The sequence below is a fragment of the Dasypus novemcinctus genome, chromosome 19 (assembly GCF_030445035.2).
Source record: "Dasypus novemcinctus isolate mDasNov1 chromosome 19, mDasNov1.1.hap2, whole genome shotgun sequence".
NCBI lineage: Eukaryota > Metazoa > Chordata > Mammalia > Cingulata > Dasypodidae > Dasypus > Dasypus novemcinctus.
This window is the reverse complement of record NC_080691.1, coordinates 32,200,494-32,225,611: the sequence shown is the minus strand read 5'-3', so window position 1 is coordinate 32,225,611 and position 25,118 is coordinate 32,200,494. Positions and strand designations below refer to the sequence as shown.

Sequence of the window (25,118 nt, the reverse complement as noted above, 5' to 3'; positions counted from 1 at the left end):
CTGAGTTCATATCCCGGCTCTCCCACCCCCTGCCTGGATGTCGGGGGCAAGGGCCTTCCTCTCCCTGCGACTTGTGCCCCCTTTGTGGGGCTGGAGCACGGTCCTCTGTACTCCTGCTTGGCACGGCCCCGGCATGCACGAGAACTCCACGCACGGCGCCCACTTCTATCATAACACCAGCCGCGTTTCCTTCCATTATCAGGCAGCTCCTGTGCCCCCATCTTTTATCACTATTCTAGTGCCATAGGAAACCCTGGGGGCGCCTCTGGAACATCCTCTCAGCCTACTGCGTGGGGCTGTACCCGAGTTTAAATTCTGAGTCCCTGGAATCCAGCATCCTCAGTGGAATTTTCCAGCTGATTTTTATTTAATAAAAATGAGAGATGATTTTACATAACAAAATATAACCTCAAGCCCATTAAGATGCACAACTGAGCAGAGTCTAAGAGACAGATAAAGTAGATACAACCCCAGGTATTGGTTCCTTTGAGGGCTAGAGAGACCCACGGGCTCTATGGTCATGGCAGATGGGGTTCACTGCCATGTCAGATGGCCCTTCTTTGGAGCTGGTATTTCTGCGTGATGGAACTGGACTCAGATGGGATCTCTTTTCACAAGACTTTCATGCTACTTTACTGGAATTGTAGTTGGTTTTGGGGTTTAAGATATATTTAGGGGATTTGAATCTCTGGACTGACAATAGGATAGCCAGGCCCTGAGCCTCAACAGACTTCAGCTCCTACAATCTGATTTATTGGACTTACCCCACTCAGCTAAGATGGAGTTGAAGAAGGACAAACCACCACACCAGGGAGCCTAGAGTGCCTACAACTGAAAGCAGGAGGATTGCATCCAGCATCCATGTGGAATCTGAGCCTCCTCCTGACATAGAGGTGCAACGGACACAACCAATCCAAGGTCCACAGAGAAAAGGTGGCATTGGTGTGGGAAAAGTGGACATGGTGGCTGATGGGTATGGGGAAAGGCAGGAAGAGATGAGAGGTGGAGGCGTCTTTGGGACTTGGAGCTGCCCTGGATGGTGCTTCAGGGGCAATCACCGGTCATTGTAAATCCTCCCAGGGCCCACTGGATGGAATGGGGGAGAGTGTGGGCCATGATGTGGACCATTGACCATGAGGTGCAGAGGTGCCCAAAGATGTACTTACCAAATGCAAGGGATGTGTCATGATGAAGGGAGTGAGTGTTGCTGGGGGGGGAGTGGTGGGGTGGGGGTGGTGGGGTTGAATGGGACCTCATATATTTTGAATGTAATATTTTTACAAAATGAATAAAATTAAAAAAAAAAAAAAAGATCCAGTAGTGAATTTGTGTGGGGTAAGGTTGAAGTGACATACAATGAAAATCGATCGGCAGAGTCAGCCTGCGGAAGCATCCGGGTCAGAGCCCATTTGCCAAGCTGGCTTCAAATCCCCGCTTTGCAGCTCATCTCTTGAGCCCTCCTGCAGTGATGATATCACCGGTACCTGCTAAGGGTCTACTGTGAGCCAGCACAGAGCTGAAGGCCTGTAGTTCTCACATTGACTCTGCAGAATGAGTTGTTCCCATTTTACTGAGGAGACTGAGGCGCCAAGAAGGAAACCACATGCCTAATGCTACACAGCTGGAAGGTTGGCCAAGTTTGCATTGGAACCATCCAAGCTTGCAAACTCTCCAGAGTCTCAGTGAGTTCTTTCTCAAATTGGGAAAATATCCAACAAGATTGTTACGGAATTATATGAAGTAACAGAGAATTGTCTGGCACACAGTAAATGTTTATTGAAGATATTCATGTCTGTATTTGCCCCAGAACGTGGTGATGGCAGGAGGCATGGAAAAATGTTTGAGGATGATGCTTCTCCCTCTGAGCCTCGGTTTCCACATGTATAAACAGGAGTATTAATGCCTGCTTGGAAGAGTCCCTGGAAAGATGAAAAGAGATGAGGAGGTTAAGTTCTCGGCACAGAGTAGGGCTCCGGGCGGCTTTTCTTTCGTCTTCTCGTGCCTGACACTGCCTGTCCTGGCATTCTCAGGGCGTTGCTGGTTGTTGAGGTCCTGGTCCTGGAGGTGAATTAGCCAAAAAATCATCCTCGCTCCTGCCTGGCACTTCCCAACTCAGGCTCTCATCCTTGCTTATGCTGAGGAGTTTGGGGCAAAGGGTAAGGACAGCAGAGCCAGTGAATCTGGGTTCAAGTTCCAGCTCCACTTCGCAGCTGAGCAGCCCTGGGCGTGTTCCATAGCTTCTCTGAGCTTCTGCTTCCTTCTCTGTGAAGTGAGCTAATGCTAATCGATCTTTTCACAAGCTTTGAGTCTGCTCAGCCCTCTGGTTTGTAGACCCAGGTCCAACTGTTGCCTCCTCTTTCTTCCCCGAAGGTGTTTCCAGGCGTGCACAAGGGCTGATTGACTGAGGACCACGTCGGAGAGCTTTGGATGTCCTCACGGTGAGAGGTGAAGGACTCACACAGTCTGAACTTATCCCTCCAAAGGGGACCAGTGGGAGACATTTGACTGGGTGGGAACATGGGAGGATGCCAGCAAGGAGGTCCCTGAGTTTTGGAAATACAGTTGGAACCAAGTTCACATCACCAAGCCCCTCTCCTTCAGTGCACTTAGCCTAGGTGCAATTTTTCCATTATTTAAGGGATTTTCGATAACAGATCTATTTGTGTTCACTGTTCCCTAAATGGCAGCAAAACATGGTTGTCAGGAGGATGGACTCTGAAGCTTGGGTTTCATTCCCAGCTCTGCCTTTTCCTAGCTGTAGGACCTTGGGCAGGTGGTTTAAGCTCTCTGTGTCTCGGTTTCACATCTGTAAAATGGGGTGGGCCACTTAGCTACCTTGCTGAGTTATTGTGAGAGTTGAGAGAGTTCGTATATGTCAAGGCCTTAGAATAGTGCCTGGCACATTGGGGGTGCGATTCCAAGTTTGTTATTGAAATAAAATGGCAGATCAGGAAATGGGTAAGCCACCTGGGAAGTGGTTAAGCCACCCAGGTGGCCCAGCGCAGAGCCAGGGAGGGCAGTACCAGTGCCGACGGTGCTGGGCAACCTCTTAAAGCCAGGTCCATTCCAGGTGTCCCTCATGGCCCCTGCCTTCCCTTGCAGAGAATGGAGGACGAGGATTACAACAGCTCCACTGTCTACGAGGAATACCCCGATGGCTTTGGCTCCATCATGGTTCTGGAGGAGGTCTCTTCTCTGGAGGCCAGGGGGGCCAGGATCTTCCTGGTGGTGGTCTACAGCATCGTCTGTTTCCTCGGGATCCTGGGCAACGGCCTGGTCATCGTCATTGCCACCTTCAAGATGAAGAAGACGGTGAACACCATCTGGTTCCTCAACCTGGCCGCGGCAGATTTCCTTTTCAACGTCTTCCTCCCAATCCACATCGCCTACGCGGCCATGGACTACCACTGGGTTTTTGGGACGGCCATGTGCAAGATCACCAACTTCCTGCTCATCCACAACATGTTCACCAGTGTCTTCCTGCTGACCGTCATCAGCTTCGACCGCTGCATCTCGGTGCTGCTCCCCGTCTGGTCCCAGAACCACCGCAGCGTCAGGCTGGCCTACACGGCATGTGTGACCATCTGGGTTCTGGCTTTCTTCCTGAGCTCCCCATCCCTCGTCTTCCGGGACACCATTGATCTGAATGGGAAAATATCCTGCTTTAACAACTTCAACCTGTCTGCTGTAAGCAACTCCCTATTATCCACTCACCCCAGACTGGAGCCGGAGGCGTATACTCGGCAGATGGTGGTGACTGTCACCCGCTTCCTCTGTGGCTTCTTGGTCCCAGTCCTCATCATCACAGCCTGCTACCTCACCATCGTCTGCAAGCTGCAGCGCAACCGCTTAGCCAAGACCAAGAAGCCCTTCAAGATCATCGTGACCATCATCATCACCTTCTTCTTCTGCTGGTGCCCCTACCACACGCTTTACCTCCTGGAGCTCCATCACACCGCTGTACCCAGCTCTGTCTTCAGCCTGGGCTTGCCCTTGGCCACTGCCATGGCCATTGCCAACAGCTGCATGAACCCCATTCTGTACGTCTTCATGGGTCAGGACTTCAAGAAGTTCAAGGTGACCCTATTCTCTCGCCTGGCCAATGCTCTGAGTGAGGACACAGGCCACTCATCCTACCCCAGCCACAGGAGCTTTACCAAGACATCTGTGATGAATGAGAGGTCCTCAGTGAACGAGAAGGAGACCAGCATGCTTTGAGCCTCCCCTGAGGCACCCCCAGTGGACACTCCCAACCCACAGAGGACCAAAGACACACCTTCTAAAGACCAAGGCAGAACCTTGTCATCACACACCAGTGTCCACTCTATTTTGCATGGGGATGAGCAGTGCTTTGAGCTGGGAATCCAGAGCTTACAACCTGTTTCTCTAAGTGGGTTGGTGGACAGAGCATACCATGTTGCTCCCAGCCTCAGATCAAAACCCACGTTTCTTGGGAAACTAAGTCCTGACCAACTAAAGCAAAAAAGAAAGAATTCTCAAAAGCACTGCCATGAGCTGGAATTGGCATGAGGCAGCAGGACTAAGCTAGTTACAGCACGCTTCCCAGGAATGACACCAACACATTACAGGTCCATGCCTGGTGTGAGCAGAGGAGGCCAGAGGAAGTGTGATGCAGCTCACACCTCGCCTCCTTACACCTGTAGTAATAGCTGTCCAGAGAACCCACCACTCAAGTTGTTCCTCTGGGCTAAGGCATGGTCTTTAGAAGGCCCCTGAGGAAATGCACAGGTTCTGGGAGAAGGTGGCACATTAGCCCGCAAACACCCAGATCCATGGATTTCATTTCAGGTCAGCTGGGAAGACAGAGAACAGGTCCCGAGGGCATGGGGCCGTGTGGGTTCTTTGGGAGGGTAAGACCAGTTGGAGGCTACAATGAGAAAGGGATGGAGGAAGAAGGGGAGGGAACTTGGGGAGGAAGGGATGGAGAAAGAAGAGAAAAGGCTCCGAAAGGATGTGGGCGAAGAGTAGCCAACCCTAGGACTGCCCAGCTTGACGGTGGTTCAGACCAGGGCTATTTTGGGGTTGGGGTGGAGCCAGCTTCTTGTCCAGACCCTACTCTCACCTTCCACTTGGTACCTGGGGGCTGGGCCATGGCAGACAGCCTCACCAGCTGTCCCCACCCCATCACGGCGATTCCTACCCGCCTTCCCGAAACCACTAGGTTCTGGCTGGAGCCACTAAGGATGAAATATTCAGAGAGGGGCACCTCCTCAACTTCCTCAAAGCCTTGCCAGAGACTGGTCCAAAACGCAGCTTCAGGCAGCAGCCTCGGAGCATCTTCTGGAAGAAGTGTGTGTTGGAGTGCTTAGGCACTGAATGAGGGCAGGGTCTGGAGCCTAATTCCTTGACCTTGCTCCTGAGCTGCAGGGTGTGCGGGGGCTCCAGGCACTGAGCACCTGCTGTGTGCATCCACATTTTGTGCCTTTGCTTATCCAACATCATCACCTTCTTCTGGTAGAGAGCATCAGCCTCCCATTTACAAATGATAAATCTGAGACTCAGAGGAGGAAAGCAACTTGTTCCAGATCACACAGCTAGTCAGTGGCAGAGTTAAGAGCTGAACCCAGCCCTGTTTGACCCCAGAAGCTCTGTTCTTTCCATTTATTGGGAACATTCTTGACTATAATGATAGCCCTCATTTATCTGGCACTTTCTCTGCTAAGCACTTTACCCGTGTTATCTTGTATATGCCTCACAGCAAACCTGAGCTCGGTACAATTGTTATTTCCCTTTTACATATGAAGAAATTGAAGTGAGAGTTTAAGTAACTTGCCTGAGGGCACCCAGCTAGTCCCTGCCAGAGTCTGGATTTGAACCCAGGTCTGCCTGGCTCCAAAGGATATTACAGAATCAAGATCTTGAGAGACTTGGGGTTTTAACCATAAATATTGATTCCTCAACAGATTAATTTGAACATCTTAATGGCCCTTAAGCCAGCTTTGCCAACAGTTTTCAAAAATGACCCAACCTGGCAAAGAAAATGCATTTGACCTCCAGCTCCCTTGAGCCCCATCGCCATGCCTCCACCATGTCCCTCCCATCCTCCGCAGGGAGCGAGGGCTGGCAGGAGGCAGCCTCTGTGGGCCCGAGGCCTTTTGACCCGGAGGTGTCCACATTCCGTTCTTTTCCAAGCCCCTTTGTTGTTAAGCCAAGTTTCTCCAACAAGACGGCGATGAACAGATGTAATGTCTACACAGGCTGTTTGGAATCACACTTCATTAAGAGACCAACTGTTCCTTCCCTTGGTGGGTCTTTATGCTTATGACGAGGTGGCACTGGATTGACCCCAAGCTGGGGTGTCCGACAGCTGCAAGGAGTCTGAATTCGGGCAGTTTGAGAGCACGAAGGGGGTTTCGCACATTGCCTGGTGCCCCCCGTCATCCCACTCCCCACGTTTACAGATGGGACGACCGAGGCATGCCATGGCGTGGGACTTGTTCCAGGGCACAGAGATAACCGTCAGTGACATGGGCCTCCCGGCGGCCAGGTGCTCTTTCCGGGGCTCGGTTCCCCCCTCTTCCTGGACGGCGGGCAGGCCAGCCTGGGAAAGCTGATCACCGGGAGCAAAAGGCCAACCGGCTGTTGTCCTCCTTGGGGTCAGGTCTCCCCCTTCCTGGCTGCCCCACTAGTCTTCCTGTCGTGACTGTGGCTTCCCTTCGAGTACTTAAGTGCCCCTGTGACATCCCCATCCTTCTTGTCCTGACTCCTTCTTATGAGAATCTGCACAGGTCCCTGTGCACGGGCCCTGCAGTTACAAAGTGTAAATGTCCCCGGTGTCGCTCCAGACCACCAGCATGCTCGGTGCCCCAGAGCCCTCCTGCCAGCCCGGGCCCCTGGACAGTGTGTGTGCTGGGGGGTGGGTGGCAAAGGGAGCCCAGGGAGTGGGCAGAGGGACAGGAAGGGAAGACAGTGTTTGAGGAGCGGAGGAGGGGGACGGAAACAGGAGGAGAATGAAGATGAAAGAAAGGGAAATGACCTTTGTTAAGCATCTACCCCTGGGTCAAGCCCAGAATCTCATCAAAGCCCCCAAAGAGCCCCGTGGGATGAGGCTCATACCCAGTTGGGCGATGCAGGAAGTCAAGGTCAAAGAAGAGATTTCTCTTGTTCGGAGCCGCGCAGCGGGGACGTGGTGCAGCTGGGCATGAACTAGGTCTGCGGCCTGAGCGCCCAGCTTCTTCGGCTGAGAGAGTGAGAGGGATGGTGCGGAAGAGGGAAGGAAACGGGAGGTGCTGGCGTCTGCGGCCCGGCTCCTTCCCTTTTCCTTTCCTTCTCACCATCTCTCCACCTCCTGAGCCAGCAAGACAGACAGGAGCAGGAACACCAAGGCTCTGAGGAAACGGGGTGCCTTTTTCGGCCTTGCCAAGCCCTCTTGGGATCCACAGCTAGAAAATTCCTAAGTTACACGGGGCTGCTGTGAGCTCTACACTCTCAGGAGGTGCAGAGAATGCGGCAGCAGGGCTCAGGTTGGGAGTTGGAAGTGGGCGCGGGCCGCGAGAAGTCCAGGAAGGGCGCGAGAAGATAGACTCCAATAGCGAGAGCGGGTTCCTTCAAACTCCCCTCGCCCAGCTTGTGCCCATTTTACAGGTGAGGGGATTGAGGTTGCGAGAGCTGCCCCTTGAGAAATCTGCAAAAGGAGCTGACATGAGTGAGCTTGGATGGAAGCCGTCGGTGACTCTTCAGCCGCTGTCCCTGACCTTCGTCTCCCATTTCTTCCCTAATGTGTTACACTGTTGCTGGAACTGGGGTGGCCGGGGGCAGTGGTTGCCGAACCTTGGATTTTGGAAGTTGCTGCTGGGGAGGTTTCCAGGATCAGAGAGGGTGGGGGGAAGGAGGAAGCCACTCGTACCATGAGCTAACTCAGCCTCTGCTTGCCTCCTCCCATAGAGGACACAATTTCTCTTGACTTACGGGGCTGATGCAGGAGCGCAGGAGCGTGTGGCTCCCTTCTGAAGGTTCCTGCCGCAGCCCCCCCCCCCCTTGCCTTCCCCACCTGCCTCAGAATAGCAGCTCAGGCCCAGAGGTGCAGGGACCTGGCCACAGCCACATGGTTTTGTTGTGAGACAGCAGGCAAAACCCTAACAATCCCAACCTACCATTTCCCAAATTTTGGACTTTAAGGAAACTGCATTTTGAAAAAAGTTCCCTCCACTTATTTCACTTTTCTAGCAGCCAAGCATATGAGACACGGGATGACCTATAAGATAACACGGCAAGCTATGGAAGACAAGAGACACAGAGTCAGGGCTCCTTATGCCCAAGTCCATGCTCTTTGGCACTGCATCAGGCTATCCTTGTTCCCATCTACACATCCATCCACCCACCCACTCACCCATCCTCCTCCTGTCTGTCCATAATCCATCCATCTACCCATCCATTCACCCAACATCCGCATATCCATACTCATCCACCCATCTTTTCACCACTCACCTTTCCATTCATCCATCCTTCTAGCCATCTATCATCTGCCCATCATCCATCCATCCACCCATCCACTCATCCGCCCTTCTAGCCATCTACTCACCCACCTATCTATCCATCTACTTACTTACCCACCCATCCACCCATTGATTCTTCCATCCACTCATTTATCCACCCATCTATTTGCATCTCCGCTTAGCGACCCACTCATCTACCCATCATCTATGTACCCACTCATTCGTCCACCCCACAAAAGTTTCATTTAATACCTACTCTCTGCCAGGTCCTGTGGTGGGCACTGGGGATACACACGTCTTTGCCCTCATGAGCTCATTCATTGTCTAGTGGTAGAGATGGCCAACGATCAAAAGGAACACACTCCAAATGGAAGCCATGGCAAGGGCTGCGCACACCCTATAGAGAGATCCGACACTGTCTAGGGTCCAAGGAGAGCTTCCTTGAGGAAGAGAGAGCAGAGTTGAGATCTGAAGGATGGCTAGGCATTCATTTGGAGGTGAGGGTGTGGGAGAAGAGTGTTCCAGGAACTGGAAGCAGCACGGGGAAGCAGCAGTGGCTCCAAGGGGACTGGCAGGGTGTAGGGACGCGGCACAGCAGGCAGTGCGGGGCCAGAGGGGGACGAGGGGGGAGCCTGCGCAGGGGACTGACAGCTCTGACCTGCGTTTGACCTGATGGCCCCGCCTGCCCTGGGGAGGGGGGCTTGGGCAGAGGCAGGAGGGGAGCCGGGAGGCTCTGCAGCCTCCAGAGGAGCCCCGGCGCTGCCCGGACCGGGAGAGCTCCTGCAAGGCGGCCATTCGAGCACTGTTTAGTAGCTGCGCAGGCTTCCTCGGGGGAACGGTTAGTGGGACACCCAGCCAGGGCCCATTTCAGCGGCACCGAGGCCTCGGTGCACTGCTTTATTGACGGAAATTAATTGCAAATATTATTCAAGTTTACCTCCCAGTGCTCAGTTAAATTCCTCAGGGGAGCCCTCTGTGCACATAATAAAGTCCTTTAAATAATACATAGATTAACCTCAGAAGAGCGCAGGCACATCAATGCTGCCGAGGCGGGCTGGCTGCGGGGAATTTACGCAGACGAGACGCCAGTGTTGCGCCTTGGGGGTTAACCCTGGGGGTGAACTGAGTTCTCCAGGAAACTTCCCGGTCTCTCCTCCCAAGAGATGGGATGTCTCCAGGCATGGCAGCCAAGCCGCTGCTCTAGACACCCCACCAAGGGGCTTGGGGGTGGGGGGAGAGCCGGTGAGGGGAGGGGTCCCGGGTCTGTGGAGCACCTACCTTGTCCTCAAAGTGTGAACACCAACGATGACGTAAGAGCAGCAGCTAATGTTTATCGAGCCTGTCCCAGAGTTGGGCACCCGGCCAAACACTTCAGCTTCGTTATCGCATTGAAACCTTACAACAGTCTCTGCGGTAGGGACTATTACTTTCCCCAAGCGGAGATGAGGAAATGAGGTTCAGAGAGGTGGCGCGGCTTACCTCATGCCACACAGCTAGTAAGTGGCAGAGGTGGGATTCAAACCTCCGTCTGACCCTCCGCTCTTGCTATGTTCCCCAGCAACTTGCCAACATGGAACTGTTCTCTGAAGGGCCCCCTCCCTGGGGAGAGTATATACTTCCTCTCCAGCGTCAAATTTTGAGGAGTTGGGAGTGAAGGAGTGTGTGGGTTGCTTTTCCCTTTGGAGGAGGGAACTCGTGTCTGGGTGTGCTCCTCACTGCCTCACAGCGCTAGGAATCCTAGGGGGGCTTGAGGCGAAAAAGACTCTACGTCATCCAGTTTACCCCTTCCACGCCCCCCTTCACAGATGGGGAACAGGCCACCCGCCTCACTGACCCGTGAGAAGAACCGTGTGTGAAAACGCCCACTGAGCCGTTGAAAGGGCCATCCTCCTAGAGACCTGGGCATTCGCCAAGCCACGCTCTTCTCGGTTTGTTGTCAGGGGCTTCTGTGCCACCCAAGGACCTGCCTGGGAACCGCTGGGGAGTTTCCAGTGGAATCTTGGTCAAAGGGGAGGCCAGAGATCCTGGTGGAAGCTGCAGGACAGAGCAGGCTGCGTTTGGGGCGCAAACCTTCCCCTTCAGAGTTGCCCTGGGTGCGGGGGAGGGAGGCTCGCTGTCTGGATCTGGCTGTTTTCATAGTAAACACCCAATATGTAAAAACCCAGCTGTGACAATCAGCGCATAGAAGAGGGGTGCACTTTACAGTGCGAAGTTATGCCTCACTAAAAGCAGTTTACAATGAAATAATGCACAGCGCCTGCAGGAATCCCTTTCTGTTTGCACAGGCGCCCTGAGCAGGGGAGGGCAGGAGGGGCCCGGGCCTGGGGGCTTCCCTCTGACTCGGGGGGCAGCTCAGAGGGGAGGGTCCCTGCAGGGTCTGTCCAAAGAGATAGCACTCAGGAAGGACCCGGCTCTCCCAGGGGCCACCCAGCCCCACCCCTGAGTCAGTACACTCTTGGTGGCTGTGACAGCATCACGTGGGCTCAGGAGCCAGATGGCCTCCAGTCCCAGCTCCACCCCTTCCACCAGCGGGGGCCAAGGTTAGCGTTAGGCTTCTTGACCTGGGGCTGGCTACTCGACCCCCTGAGACCTCCGGCTTCTCATCTGTGAGGTGGGGATAGTAACGGTGCGCAGCTCCCGGGGTACTGCGAGGATTAAGTGGAGCACGATGCCAGGCTCGCGCTTTTCCTCTGGACGGGACAGCCTCCCACTGTCTCCCGGCCTCCAGCCTTGCCCCCAGCAGAGCTGCTGGAGTGAGCTTTTAACTGCCCCAGCTCCATCGCTGGAGGAAAATAACGCAAACTCCCTACCACGGCTTCCAAGGCCTGTTGCTTGCCCCTGACCCAAAGGCCTTTGTGGGTGCTGTTCCTTCTGCCAGCGATTCCCTTCCCCCCGTTGCCTGCATGGCTGCCTCCCCCCTCCCTCCCTTCCAGGCTCTGCTCCAAGGTCCCCTTCCCCCAGCCACTGCCTCTCAGATCTCTTGTTTTATTTTCTGAAATCATTTTTTTTTTACAAATCAGTTTTATCGATACATATTAACAAAGCATCAATCCAACCAAAGTATACAAACAAAGCATTGGTATTTGGTATAATCACATAGCTGTGCATTCATCGCTTCAATCACTTTTAGAGCATTTTCATTAACAGTAACAATAATACTAAGAGACGAAAACCAAACAGACTGAACTCACCTCTCAGTCGCTCTGCTTCCCCTGCTGTACATAGCTCTGTTCTGCTTCCATCTCTCTAGTATATTTGTATTTATATTTTGTAAAAACAGCCTTATATATGCAGTACCACCCATATTTGTGTTTTCTGTGAGGTTTTACTGTGTTATGTCCCATGTTACATTTTTTAGCTTTCCTTTAGTAATATACATGTCCTTAGACTTTCCCTTTCAACCACTGTCATACCCATATAACAGCTCTGCTAGGTACAAGCACCATGATGTGCTTTCACCATTTCTATTCATTTCTAAAGATTTACAAACAACCCTTTAATCAATTCTGCACAGATTAACTCTCAGGTTTCCATTCTCTACCCTCATTCTATTTTCTGGTGACCTATATTCTAATTATTCTATGAGTTTACATAATGTATTTAGTTCATAGTAGCACAATCATAAAGAATGTGTCCCTTTGTGTCTGCTTGCTTCGCTGGACATAATGTCCTCCAGGTTCATCCAGGCTGTCAGACACTTCACGAGGTCATTTCTTCCTACAGTCACATGATATACTGTCATGTGAATATCCCACAGTGTGTTTATCCACTCATCAGCTGATGGGTGCCTGGGTGGCTTCCGGCTTTTGGCTGTTGTGAATAACGCCACTGCAATGTAGGTGTGCAGATGCCTGGCTCGTGCCCCTGCTCTCGGTTCTGGGTACGTACCTAGTAATGGAATTGCGGGCTCACGGGGCAAGTCTACTTCAGTTCCCCGAGGAACTGCCAACAGTCCTCCACAGTGCTGTGCCGGCCTCCTTCCCGCCGACAGTGCATGAGCATTCCTGTCTTCACAGCCTCTCCAGCCTTACAGTTTTCCCACTTTTTAATAGTGGTCAGTCTAACAGGTGTGAAATGATGTCTCATTTAGTACTGGTTTGCATTTCCCCAGTCACTAGTAATGTTGAACATTTTTCCTGTGTTTCTTTGCCATTTGTATGGCTTCTTTGGACAATTGTCTTTTCAAGTCTTTTACCCAGTTTTTAATCAGGTAGTTTGTCTTTTTATTGTTCAATTGTATGCTCTCTTTATATATCATGGATACTAAACCCTTATCGGATGTGTGATTGCCAAATATTTTCTCCCACCGACTCAGCTGCCTTTTCACCCTTTTGACAGTGTATTTTCTTTATAGTGCTTACTGCCTTCTGAATCATGTTTATTTATGTGCACGTCCTGTCTGTCCCTCTGACTGGGCAGTGAACTCCATTAGGGCGTGGACACTGTCTCTTCACTGCTGAATCCCCAGGGCCCAGAGCAGTGTCAGCACAGAAAGGGTCCTCGCAAATTTTTGTTAAGCAAATGAAGGAATAACCATAAACTGATGTTATTTTTGTCGTCGTCATCATCATCATCATCATCATCATCATCATCATCATCATCATCATCATCATGGAGTTGCATGGCAATCACTACTACAATATGCCATTTCCCAAAATAATTTCACTTCTTTCCCACTCGATGTTAAGCGCATTGACCTGGGGAGAGTGGGAACTGAAAGTGGAAACAGTGGAAACACGTGGAAACGGAGACCCCAGGTGACTTAGCTCAGAAGAGGAGGAGCCGCGTTCTCTCCCTTGCCTCCCCGGGAGCAATCCCAGACAAAGGAGCTTTCCACGAAGTCCTCCTGGCTCGCTTGGCCTTTTCCTTTGCCCTTTCTCTGATGTTTATTGCGTCCTGAAAATAAAGGAACCACATGCCTGCCCCCTCCCCCTGACCCTTCTATTGTTTTGTAGTTGTTTCCGGACCAGAAATCTCTTATGGGTTTGGCTGGTTAAACTATGACCACAAGCTTCCTGTGTTTATCCATCCACTGAGAAATTGTGAATGGAGCAATCAACTGGGCACGAAGTCTGTGCTGGGCATTGGGTGACGCTACGACAGGAAAGCACCCTGATGGCCCCACTGCTCTGGAGTCCAGTTGCTTAGCACCGGGAGAGGCAGAACCTAGGCTTGTCTTTATCCTTGGTTTCCACCATGCAGAAATTTGGCATCCACAGAGCAAGCATTTGGATGACCGTGTTTCTGGTTTGCTTCCAGACACTGGTGCTGTGGAATAGGGACAGATAAAGAGAGGTGGGGAAGGCGCGCTCAGCCCGGGTGATGATAATATCCTGTGAGCCCCTGGCTGGCTGCAAATATTTAGGCCACTTCCTAAACCTGCCAGAGGCAGTTCCACATCCATCATCCCGTCTCATCCTTATTAGAAGCTGAATGATAGGTGAGCTCATCTAAGCTTTAGAAGTGAAGAAGCTGAAGTTCAGAAGGAAGTTTCCCAGAATCACACAGCCACCCATCTATCCACCCATCCACCCACCCACCCATCCACCCACCCATCCACTCATCCATCCATCCACCCGCCCGCCCATCCGCCCGCCCATCCGCCCGCCCATCCACCCATCCACCCATCCACCCACCCATCCACCCATCCACCCGCCCATCCACCCACCCATTTTTATTGAGCATCCATTATGGACCAGGCACTGGGCCAGACCCTGGGAATACAGCAGTGGACATTATTCTTCCTTCCATGCATCTTACATCTCATTGATACGTGACAGAGCTGTGATTCTACTCATGTCCGTATAATTTGCGGGTTCTGATAGCTGGAAAACGTGCTTATTAAAAAGTTTTCTTAAGCAGCTCTGAAAAATTCAAATACCTTCCCTAGATCTAGTTGAACTGGTTTTCTGTTAACCTAATCTTAGTGGTTTGCTATTCGTTCTTAGTTCCTAGAAGGACAGTAGCTAGCCCTTCCCAGTTCTACTCCCTGGAATGCCAGGAATAAGATAACATCTCATCAAAACCATGGAATGGTGTCAGGAGCTCCTTAGAGGCCAGGAAACCTGTAACTTCACTCAGGGACAAAAGGCAGTGAACCAGAACATCAAGTAGGAGCTTCGCATACAGGAGATAACACAGGATGGAGAAAATTGCCCACATCCCCCTCAAGAGACCCTGTAAAAGACCAGAGCCACCATGGCAGTCATCACTTGATCCTCAACCCTCTTCCCCCTATAAAAACTCTAGCCCCCCTTCTGCCTTTGTGCTGGTTTGGGGAGGATTCCCCCAGTTCCTTGCTTGTGCACTTGCCGTAAATCCCCTCCCTGGGAGGCGTGTTTCTCCTCTGTGGCACAGGATGGGGCGGGCCTTTCTACTGGAAATAGCCATGCTTACAGTCACGGGTTATACTCTTTCACTACATATACTCCTTCCAAGTTAAAATAAATTAGGTACAGAGGAATCTGTGCAGCTGGAGAGAAAGGCTTTCTGTTAAGCAGCCTTGAAGCTCTTGTGGCTGGGAGTTGCTGAGATTGATTTTGGGGGCCAGAACCCCCACCCCTGACCTCTCAAAATAGGAAAGTGACCTGATCCAACACCTTCCTACAGATAAGGTTATCTTTCCCTCCTCTGAAAGGGAAGTGGGGCGATGGCACTGCTTAACTCAAGCTTAGGGTGTCCTGATGCTGGAATTGCAGATGGGGAGGCAGAATGAGGGAAGAAGAAACTGGGGGTGGGGTGGGGTGGGGATTCCTTGTTCCCCCTCCATTCTCACCATAGGGACAATTGGTTTTTGTTTAGAATTTGAAAAGTCAGCGCTTTCTGTTTCCAGGATTCCTCGAGCATGTCACCCTCTTGTAAACCTCATCCTGCTCCTCTGGCCACAGACACTTCAAGGAAACAGTATGTTCAGTGTAAAATATCAGAGACGAAAGGGCCTGTGGTCAGCCTAGTTGAGCCCCTCCCTGGGATACCTGAATGGGGAACTAGTACCACAGTCCTTCGGAGGTGAGCCAGGGTAAGGACCCGGCTCTCTTGCCCAGCTCCTTTCTTCCTTGCTCCACCATGTGCTCTTTCATTCCTTTCAACTGCTCAGTCTTTTTCCACATTTTGGCTCAGACACATTGTGATGGTTCATTTCATGTGTCAGCTTGGCCAGGTTATGGTGTCCAGTTCTTTGGTCAAGTAAGCACTGGCCTGATTGTGAGGGTGTTTCTTAGATGGATTAGAATCTCGAGTCAGTTGATTGCATCTACAGTTGCATCTTTATTTATCTACAATCAACAAAGGAGACTGGCCTCAGCATTGAGGGGAGTCTCCTCAGCTAATCAGTTGGAAGTCTTAAAGCCAGAACTACGGATTTCAGAAGTCAGAAAGAAGAATTCCTGCCTGTAATTTAGCCAGCCAGCTTCTCTTGGAGAATTCAGCCTCACATTCTTTGGAGTTTCCAATTTACAGCCTGCTCTACAGAATTTGACCTTGCCGATCTCCACATTCACGTGAGCCAATTTCTGTAACAAATCTCATAATATTTACACAATCTGTCAGTTCTGTTTCTCCAGAGAACTCTAACACACACACATCAATCCATGTAAACTTGAGAGGCAGAAAAACAGAAAAATCAGTATATTTTAAAAAGCTGGTACTATTAAAGATATGAATAAAAGTCCTGATAATCTATGTTGGTTAGTATTAGTCTTTGGACTCTCAAATTGTGAAATAAAATCAAGCAAAGTTTGAAAGAAATAAGATTATATATACTAGGATGCATCTGGCCGCAAGTAATGAAAGCCTCAACTCAAAATGACTGAAGCAATAAGGAAAATGCATTCCTTCGCATAACAAGAATGTCCAGAGGCTGGGAATTCAGCAGCTGGATTATGAATCAGGGATCCAGGGTCCCTTTCTCTCTGGTGTGCTATTGTCAGATAAGCTTTGGTATATCTTCTGGTTGTAAGATGGCTTCCACAGTGCCAGCCATCACAGCCACCATCAGCATCAAGCAGAAGGGGAGAGAGCGTTTCTTTCAGAATGTTGCAAGGGGATCTCTCCCTCAGAAAACCTCCCCTCACATCTCTTTGGGCAGAACTGGGTCACACAGTTACCCCTAAGCCACTCACCTTAAGGCACAGGATATTGGCTTCCACCCATCAGGATCTACCTGGAAACATGGGAGAGGAGCTGACATTCAAACAAAATCAAGCGTCTACCCACGAAAGTGAACGGGGCAGGCACCCCGTGGGGTCTCCTACAGAGAGGATCGGAGATGCTCCCCAAAGATAGCAACCTGGTCAGGCCACAGACTCACCTTCCCTGTTAGCAGGAGAAGAAACTTTCCAATCTGCGCAAAAATGGCAGGGCGGGGGACTTTGAAATGAAGAAAGGAAAACTATTGCCTAGAAAACAGCAATCTTTACCCATTGAGAGTAACAGTTTCCCCTTTTCATATTAAGTAATGCATAATGTTTGGCAAAAATTAGAATTTATGAACAAGCAAAAAGAAAATAAAAACTGAAGAAAAATCACCCATAATGCTCTGGAGAACCCAGGGATAAGCACTATTATTATTTGAGTATAAAAGCTACAGAATAGCCTATCATAGCCATCATCTATCTAATCACCTGTTTATATTTATTCATCATTATCTATTATTTATTTCTACCTAATCTGTGTATCTGTCTAATCTATATCCATTTCATCATCTATTTGTATCTGTCACATCATCTATCTCCATCTCTATATATCTATGTATCTATTAATCATCTATTTATTCACCTATCAAAAAAAGATTTGTGGGAAGCAGACTTGGCTCAATGGATAGGGCATCCGCCTACCACATGGGAGGTCCGCGGTTCAAACCCGGGATCTCCTTGACCCGTGTGGAACTGACCCATGTGCAGTGCTGATGCGTGCAAGGAGTGCCCTGCCATGCAGGGGTGTCCCCCATGTAGGGGAGCCCCACGTGCAAGGACTGTGCCCCATAAGGAGAGCCGCCCCACGTGAAAAAAGTGCAGCCTGCCCAGGAATGGCGCTGCACACACAGAGAGCTGACACAACAAGATGATGCAACAAAAAGAAACACAGATTCCCAGTGCTGCTGACAAGAATAGAAGCAGACACAGATGAACACATAGTGAATGGACACAGAGAAGCAGACAACTGGGGGGGGGGAGGGGAGTGGGGAGAGAAATAAATAAATAAATAAATCTAAAAAAAAGATTTGTATATATGTTCTATAACATTCTTTATCCTTTCTTTTTTAAAGATTTTAAAAATTTATTTCTCCTCACTCCTTTGCTATTTGTACTCACTGTGTCTGTTCATCTTCCTTGTTTCTTTAGGAGGCACTGGGAGCCAAACCTGGGACCTCTGATGTGGGAGGGAGGTGCCTAATTTCTTGAGCTACTTCTGCTTCTTGCTTTGTTGTATCTCTCATTGTTTTCCTCCCTGTGTCTCTTGTTGCGTCAGCTCACCACAGCTGCCGGTCGTGTCAGCTCGCTGTCTTCTTTAGGAGGCACTGGGAACCTTTGCTCCCTGCTTTGTTGTGTCTCTCATTATGTTTTTTCCTTCTTGTGTCTCTTGTTGTGTCAGCACTGCACCTGCCCATTGTGCCAGCTTGCTGTCTTCTTTAGGAGGCACCAGGATCCGAACTAGCAACCTCCCATGTGGTGGGCAGGAGCCCAGTTACCTGAGTCACATCTACTTCCCTCTATCCATCCAAGTGTTTCTCTATCCCACTTTCATGATTCTCATGACTGTTCAGCAGACCTAATAGAAGTACCACAATTTCCTTAGCCAAACCCTTACTGACAGACATTTAGATTGTTTCCTTTGTAGAAAGTTCCATCATCATCATGATTTGAACAATTCCTTGATGGGTCCTCCTCAGAGAACCTCCCGTGGCCCTGAGCCCGAGGCCCACCCCCAGGGCCCGGGAAGCCAGCCGCTCTGATCGCCCGAGCTTCCTGCCCTGGTAGTGCTCACACCTACATGTTTTGGAGTCAGGTCAGTCGTGGCTCTACCCTTCACCAGCTGTTTGGGCAAATAACTTTTCCTCTCCGAGCTTCAGTTTTCCCATCTGTACGAATGAGAGCTTAATAGAAATGCCTTATAGGGGTATATGAAGTTTCATTAAGATAATCCACGTGAAGAGCTTATCACGGCACCTGAGAAATATTCTGTACTGAAAGAGTTGATAGCTCTTGCTGTTGTGATGTTGTATTTTTTTTTTAAACCAGAGCTCCAGGACTGCAGGGGGCTGCGCCTAATCCAGCCCCTTGATTCAGGAGGCTGTGCACATCTGCCTGAAGTCTGGATTGGGGTTGTAAATTTAATGCTGGCTGCAGTTAGGATGTGAAGAAAATGTCAGTTCTCTGTTCATAGCTGATGTGCTCTTGCTTATGGAGCCACCCTGCCCACACTGGCAGAAAACAAAACAAAATAAAAGCAAAATGAAGCTCCACTCAGCTTTAAGCCTTCTGTTTGAATGACAGCCTCACAAGTTCCCCAAGATGCCCCCATCCCTGATTTTGTCCGCAGGTGGAGAGGAGGGCAGGGCTGGAAGACCTCGTGGGAGCAGGGGGAGGCTGGAGCCCACCGAGTGTGCCCTGCCCCTCCGTGTCCCTGAGACGTCCCCTGGCCCCGGGTCACTGCTCGCCTTGCCGTGTGCCCGCTGGAGGACGAGGGAGGTGGTGCCTGAGCTCTGGGCTCGGCTGCTCCTTAGCAACTCCAGAGTCCCTGCCCTGCCCTCCCCCGAGCTTGGACTGGGGAGATGCACCCCAGCTTCCGGAAGGTCAGCTCACGGCGGCTGCTGGCTCTGCAGTCCGCGTCAGGCCACAAGAGAACTGAAGGTGGAGAGAGACCTGGGGAGGGGGCGCGGTGGCCCTGGTTGCTGGGGGCAGCCGAGGAGGTGAGGTCCCTCAGACGCCCCTGCTGCCCTTGGCGTCGCCCGTACCTGGGGCAGAGCTGGGCGAGGGAAAGCCAAGCGGGAGTCCCAGGCCGCCCTGCTCGCCCGAATCTCTCGCCCCTTCTCCTTCCACAGCCCCCTGGTCCTAGGAGACGGGTGGCTTTCCTTTTATTCTCCCCTGCTGGCTTCTAACAGCTGGCGGGAAGCCTCACAGTTAGTGTGGTAGCGCTGAATCCAGGGGCTGCGAAAAAGGGAGGGAATAAAGGAATTTGGAAATCCCACTCTCAAGGCAATAGGCGGACCTGAGGGCTCGAGCCTCGCTGCGCAATCCGCTTTTGCATGTTGGAAGCAGATCGCATTATTCCTTCTCCTACGTGACAGATCCTCTTTTCCCCTCATGCAGACCAATTCTTGGTGCCCACTGGACAAGGATCAGGTACTCAGCACATAGATGAAAGGCCCTTCCTCATTTCCAGAGAAATCAGCTTCTTGACTCTTTTCTCCTGCTTCCAGCAGACTGGATCTTAAGAACTGGAATGGAAAAGTCCTAATGCTCGTGATCAAGGTCATTGTTAACACCTCTTCCAAGCAGGCACTCCTCCGTACTTCACGGATGGGGAAATGGAGGCTCGGAGAGGTGAAGTTACTTGCCCAGAGTGACCCGGCTGAGAACAGAGCGCAGGGGTGGGACTTGAACCCGGCTTTGTCTGACTTCTAAGCTCTCACGGCCCCCCAGAGACCTTGCCCTTCGGAAGGCCTGCCGTGGCTGTCCTCGTCTCCTGCGCGCAGCTACGCTCATTCTTCTGCTACCGGATTCTGAGAACCTGGGGGGTGGCCGGGAACAGGGCTGGAAAAGCTCCCTGGCAGGGGAGCGCTTGCTGCGAGCCCCTACGGTTCTCCATGCACCTGTAAGAGGACTGCTTGGACCCCGGCGCCTGCTCCCCCTTCCTGCACTGGGTCTAATTCCAGGAATTAGAAACCCCTCCCGGGCCTTGGGATCCACGAGATCGGCGGCTCAGGCAGTTCCCCACCTGTTCCAGGTGTGAGGCTGTTTGCGCTGGCGTCTCCAGGCCGTGCTTTCTGGCTCAGCCAGGGCTCCCACCTGCCCCACCTCACTGCACCCCGGTGTTCAGTGGGAGGTGGGTGATGAGCCCCATTTCTAAAGAGAAGGATTGCTCAGAGAGGTGAAGCCACTGCCCGGGCAACACAGCTAAGGGACGGCGGTGCCTGTCCTGAGCCCGGGACACTGACCTCAGCAACCCTGGGCAAGCGGCTCCTACCCCCGTGCCTCAGTCTCCTTGTCTGCAAAGGCAGCACGGGGTCCCAAAAGGGCTACGAGAGTGGGACACAAGAGACTGCGTTCAGGGCCCAGCTCTGTCTCTGGGTCTCTGTCGCCTTGGGGAGGGTCCTTTTCCTCTCGGGGTCCCAGCCGTCCCTTCTGTGACGTAAGGGAGGGGAGGGGGTGGATTTGGACCAGAGTGCAGTGACCAGAACGCAGCGCCTGGCAAGTGCCTCCCACGTGCCAGGTGCCCTCCTGAGGACAGGCCACTTCCCGGAACCCGAGCCCGGGGCGAGGCCAGCTTCTGCACGGGTGCCAGCCATGGGGCCTGGCCTTTGGGGGCCTCCAAGCCTTGCTCCAGGTCAGAGAGCCCCGAAAGGCCCTTTCCACGCCGACATGCCAGGGTTCCACCAGAGGCTCCAGTCCTGCCTCCGCTCCTTCCCGGTTGTGGGACGGGACACGTGGCTTCACCTCTCGAGCCTCGGTTCCCTCACTGGAAAATGGGCGCAGGCTTCGGAGCTGCCGAGAGGATTAAAGAAGAAAGCCCAGGTCCACGGGGCCTCTTTCTGTCCTCGTCTTCCCTGCGGTCGTGTGAGAGAAGCAGGGCTGAGCGGGGCTCCCCTCCTTCCTCTTCCCCCCTCCCCTCCCTCCCTCTCCCTTCCTCCCCCTCTCCCTCCCCATTCCTTCCCCCTCTCCCTCTTCCCCCCTCCCCCTCCCCTCTCTTCCCCTCCCCTCCCCCCTCCCTCCCCTCCTCTCCCCCTCCCTCCACTCCTGCGCTGCCACATTCAATTCCAGCAGCTGCGTTTAATTGGATTCAGCTTAATAGTGTTATCGACGCCTTTTGGTTCAGGGGCCGCAGGGGCCTCTGGGTAATTTGCACATCTTTAACGAATCCAAATAAAGAGCTGAGAGGCCCAAACAAGTCCGTTTAATTGGATTAAGGGCAGGCTTGGTTCGGGGCTGCGACCTGCAGTGGGGCTGGCGCTAGAAGGGTGCTCCGAGGATTCGCGCTCTCGGCCCCAGGGCCCTCTCCCCACCTGGGGGAGGCGCTGGGCTCCCTCTACGTGGGCGCAGGGGCCTCTCCCGCTGGCCAGGCGCTCCGCCCGGGGCTTCGGCCTCCCTGAAGAGGTTCGTGTCCTGGTGTCGCCACGGCCTGCCTCTCGGGCGGGTCACCTACCCAGCCGCGGGGGAGCCTGTCCACGCCGCCCCAGGCCGCTGCGGGGGTGGCTCCTGGCCGCTGGGGGGGGGTCTCCTGGCTGCTGGGGGCTCTTCTGGCCTCTGGGGGGGGTCTCCTGGCCGCTGGAGGGGGGCTCCTGGCCTCGGGGGGGGGGTCTCCTGGCCGCTGGGGGGGGTCTCCTGGCCGCTGGGGGGGGGGCTCTCCTGGCCTCGGGGGGGGCTCTCCTGGCCGCTGGGGGGGGTCTCCTGGCCGCTGGGGGGGGGTCTCCTGGCCTCGGGGGGGGTCTCCTGGCCGCTGGGGGGGGTGTCTCCTGGCCGCTGGGGGGGGGGGTGTCTCCTGGCCGCTGGGGGGTCTCCTGGCCGCTGGGGGGGGGGGTCTCCTGGCCGCTCAGCAGCTTCCCCAAAACGGCAGCCGCCAGCCCTCGCCGCCCCGCGCTCACGGGCTCCAGCCGGGGGCCCAGCCAAAGCCAGAGGCGCCGCCGCGGTGTGGGGAGCCGAGGGTGCCCTCACCCAGCAGGGGCCAGGGCCACCTCCCAGAAGAGCGGCGCCTTCCAAACTGTAAAGTACCGGCACATCCCCGGGGGACCTCGTTAAAACACAGAGGACCCCCTGGGCCGGGGGTGCGGCCCGACAGGCTGCCCGAGCCCCACGCGGGAGGCGCCCTCCAGGCGGCCGCGCCGAGAGAGGGACAGGGGCCGAGGAGGACCGCCGAGGTCGGGGTGCTCGGCCTCCTCCAGGGTCGGTCAGGACGCCGGGGAGAGGGTGCGGGAGGCTCGCGGCCTGCGCGGGGCGCTCCCGGGCGTCGCCCTGTGCTGTCGTGGCCTCGGGGACTCTCCTGCGCTGGGCGCCGGCTGTAGTTGAGCCCTGTCTTGCCTGTAAAGAGCACGCCCCTCCCTGAACATTCCGCTGCTTCCTATATTCCAGTAAATTCACTGCTCCAGGAAGCTGTGGCTTCCCAGAAGGCTGCACCCCACAGCGGCGACCCGGTGGGCTCTCGGGGCGGGGTGCAGGCAGCGGCCCCTGGGGCTGTCCGCTCCGGCCCCTGCTGGCCCGAGCACAGTAACTTGGGGAGGCCCCTTTTCGAGCAGGGGGTCCTGGGGTTTTGTTGACCCCCGCGTGCCCTCAGGAAGGGCATTTTGCAGGAAAACTCCTGGGACCTCCCCGAGGGCTGCAACTTCTCTCTGATGGCATCTTTCATGCCCCCTTTTCTTTCACCTGGGTTTTAATTCCTGGGGGAGCTGGATTTGATGTTATCAGGATTCGGGGATGGTGGTAACTGCTATAGGACATCAGTAACCCTGGTCACATGACTATTCATGTGTCAAAACTCATCCAGATTTTGTTGTATGCAAAATATACTTCCAAAGAAACTCCTGAGGCCAGGGTGGAGGAAGTGCTCGTATAGACAGCTTCGAGAATAAGCGCCTTAGGATCGGGTGCCCACACGTACTTGTCTGTTTTCTAAACTAGGAAACTGACACTCAAAGACATGAAGCCACGTTGCTGAGCACACACAGCTGGGACGCGCCAGGCCTGGGACTCTGGCCCGGGAAGGGGAAGGCAAGGCAAGGCGCGGGTGCTTCCCCCCACCGCCGGGCGCTGAGGCCAGACACCTGCCTGGGAGCTGGGCCACCTGCTGGGAGCGAGGTCCTCACACCTGAGGGGACCTGGCTTCTCCCTGGGAATTAGCTAACAATTACCGCATCCCTGCATTTAATGAGGTGGAAAGCTGCCTATGATAACAATAATTAGCACTTAACATCGGCTTGCTACAGGCGTGTTTATTAATTAAATACTTCCCGCGCCCCGGGGGCGAGGCAAGGGTGGGTTGGGTGGGATGGCTGGCTCTCGAGGAAAGTCAACCAAGGTGAGCTAGCAGGTGCGGCTCTTCCCAGGTGAGGCTCTTGTGAGCCTGAAAGGGCCCCAGGGGGCTGGCTCTTCAATCAGGTGTAGTTTCAGCCACGAGGAAGCTAAGTGGGAGCCCCCTGTGCCCTGGCAGCTCCTTGCTCCCGCGCTGTTCGTGGGATCCACGCCCTGCCCATGCCCTGCTTTCCCCGTTGCATACATGCCCGGCCTCCCTAGGGCATCACCCAGCCAGCCCCCTGGTTTACAGAGGGGGAGACTGAGGCCTGGAGAAGCCAAGCTCAGTTCCGTGATGAGGGAGGGTGGAATGAAGAGATTCGGGGTGGAGGAGGCGCTGCCCAAGCACCACCCCCAGGCGCTGGCCTGGGCCCGGCCCCTCTGGGCAGCCTGGCTCTGAGGCAGGGCTGGGCTTCTCATGGGTTTGGTTTTCTCTTTTTGATAAACAACTCCCTGGGGGATATCTGCAACTCACTAGCGTTGCCGAGTGAACGATGAATTGCAAAGGAGAGGGCAAGGAGTGAGCAGGTGAAGACTGAATGCATGATTGAGTGATGTGGCAGAGGCACTAGCAGCTCGGCCCCGCTGCTTCTCAGCCCGTGTCCCTGTCGGAGGCAGATGACACACTCGGATCAGGATAGAGGAGGGTTTCACTAAGAAGAGGCTTAGCCAGGTGCTGTCGGGTGCCGGGACTGACGAGGGTGTGGCGACACCCAGGGTGCTGCCACCACTGCCAGGCTCAGCAGGAGGTGGGGGGCAGAGGGTGTGGCGACACCCAGGGTGCTGTCACCACCGCCAGGCCCAGCAGGAGGTGGGGGGGGCACTTCCGGGAACCTGGGAGGAGCGAAGCCTGCAGAGGGGTTGGCTCCCCCGGCAGGGCTGGGCCAGGAAAACAGACCCACTCTCCTCCTGCCCCCTGATCTCCTGCAAGCTCTCCTCATTGATCCATACGAAGCCAGAGGGAGGGAGCAGCTCCCCGCCCCCCACGTCCAGGCCAGCCTCCTGGGCAGAGGGCAACGGTGGCTACAAACTCTGGGTGAGAAAGTATCTCTTGAGTTGGACTCTTCAGGGCCTTGTAACTTAAGCGTCTACCCCAAATCCCCTTTATAAAAGCCACCAGATTTCTGGCCCTTTGCGGCGGCACCCCTCCTGGCTGACTAGCACACCCCCCCAACACGGCAGGCTGTACTGTTCAAGGAGCTACGCCAATATCTCATGTCCTCTGTGCTCACAGTGAGACCTCACATCCGGGTGGGCCTGTGACTTCTGAGGCAGGTCCCTAAAAGGCAGTGCGGCGCCCGCTGGCTCGCTCTCATGGGGCACCTGCCTTGAGAGCCCTGACGGATTCCAGCCCTGGTGCTGCCGTGCTAGAGGCCGCATGGAGGTGGAGAGCCAAGGAGCCCCAGCCCCCAGCTGTTCAAGACCAGATGTGCAAGGGAGT

General features: G+C 53.7%; 1 protein-coding gene across 10 annotated transcripts in view; it reads left to right on the top strand.

The window, feature by feature from the left end:
* Nucleotides 1-18,918, top strand: part of CMKLR1 (chemerin chemokine-like receptor 1) — an 81,966-nt gene extending 63,048 nt beyond the window's left edge. For 5 of the 10 annotated variants that reach the window (XM_023592182.3, XM_058281484.2, XM_058281485.2 and 2 more), the window contains exons 2-3: nucleotides 2,371-2,438; nucleotides 3,103-18,918. In XM_023592182.3, the coding sequence (XP_023447950.1) occupies nucleotides 3,106-4,218 (1,113 nt within the window). In that variant the 5' untranslated portion in view covers nucleotides 2,371-2,438; nucleotides 3,103-3,105 and the 3' untranslated portion in view covers nucleotides 4,219-18,918. Of the gene's footprint in view, nucleotides 1-2,370; nucleotides 2,446-3,102 lie in introns of all 10 variants that reach the window. The other 5 variants (XM_023592181.3, XM_023592183.3, XM_023592184.3 and 2 more) reach the window with 1 other exon arrangement.
* Nucleotides 18,919-25,118: the final 6,200 nt, after the last annotated feature.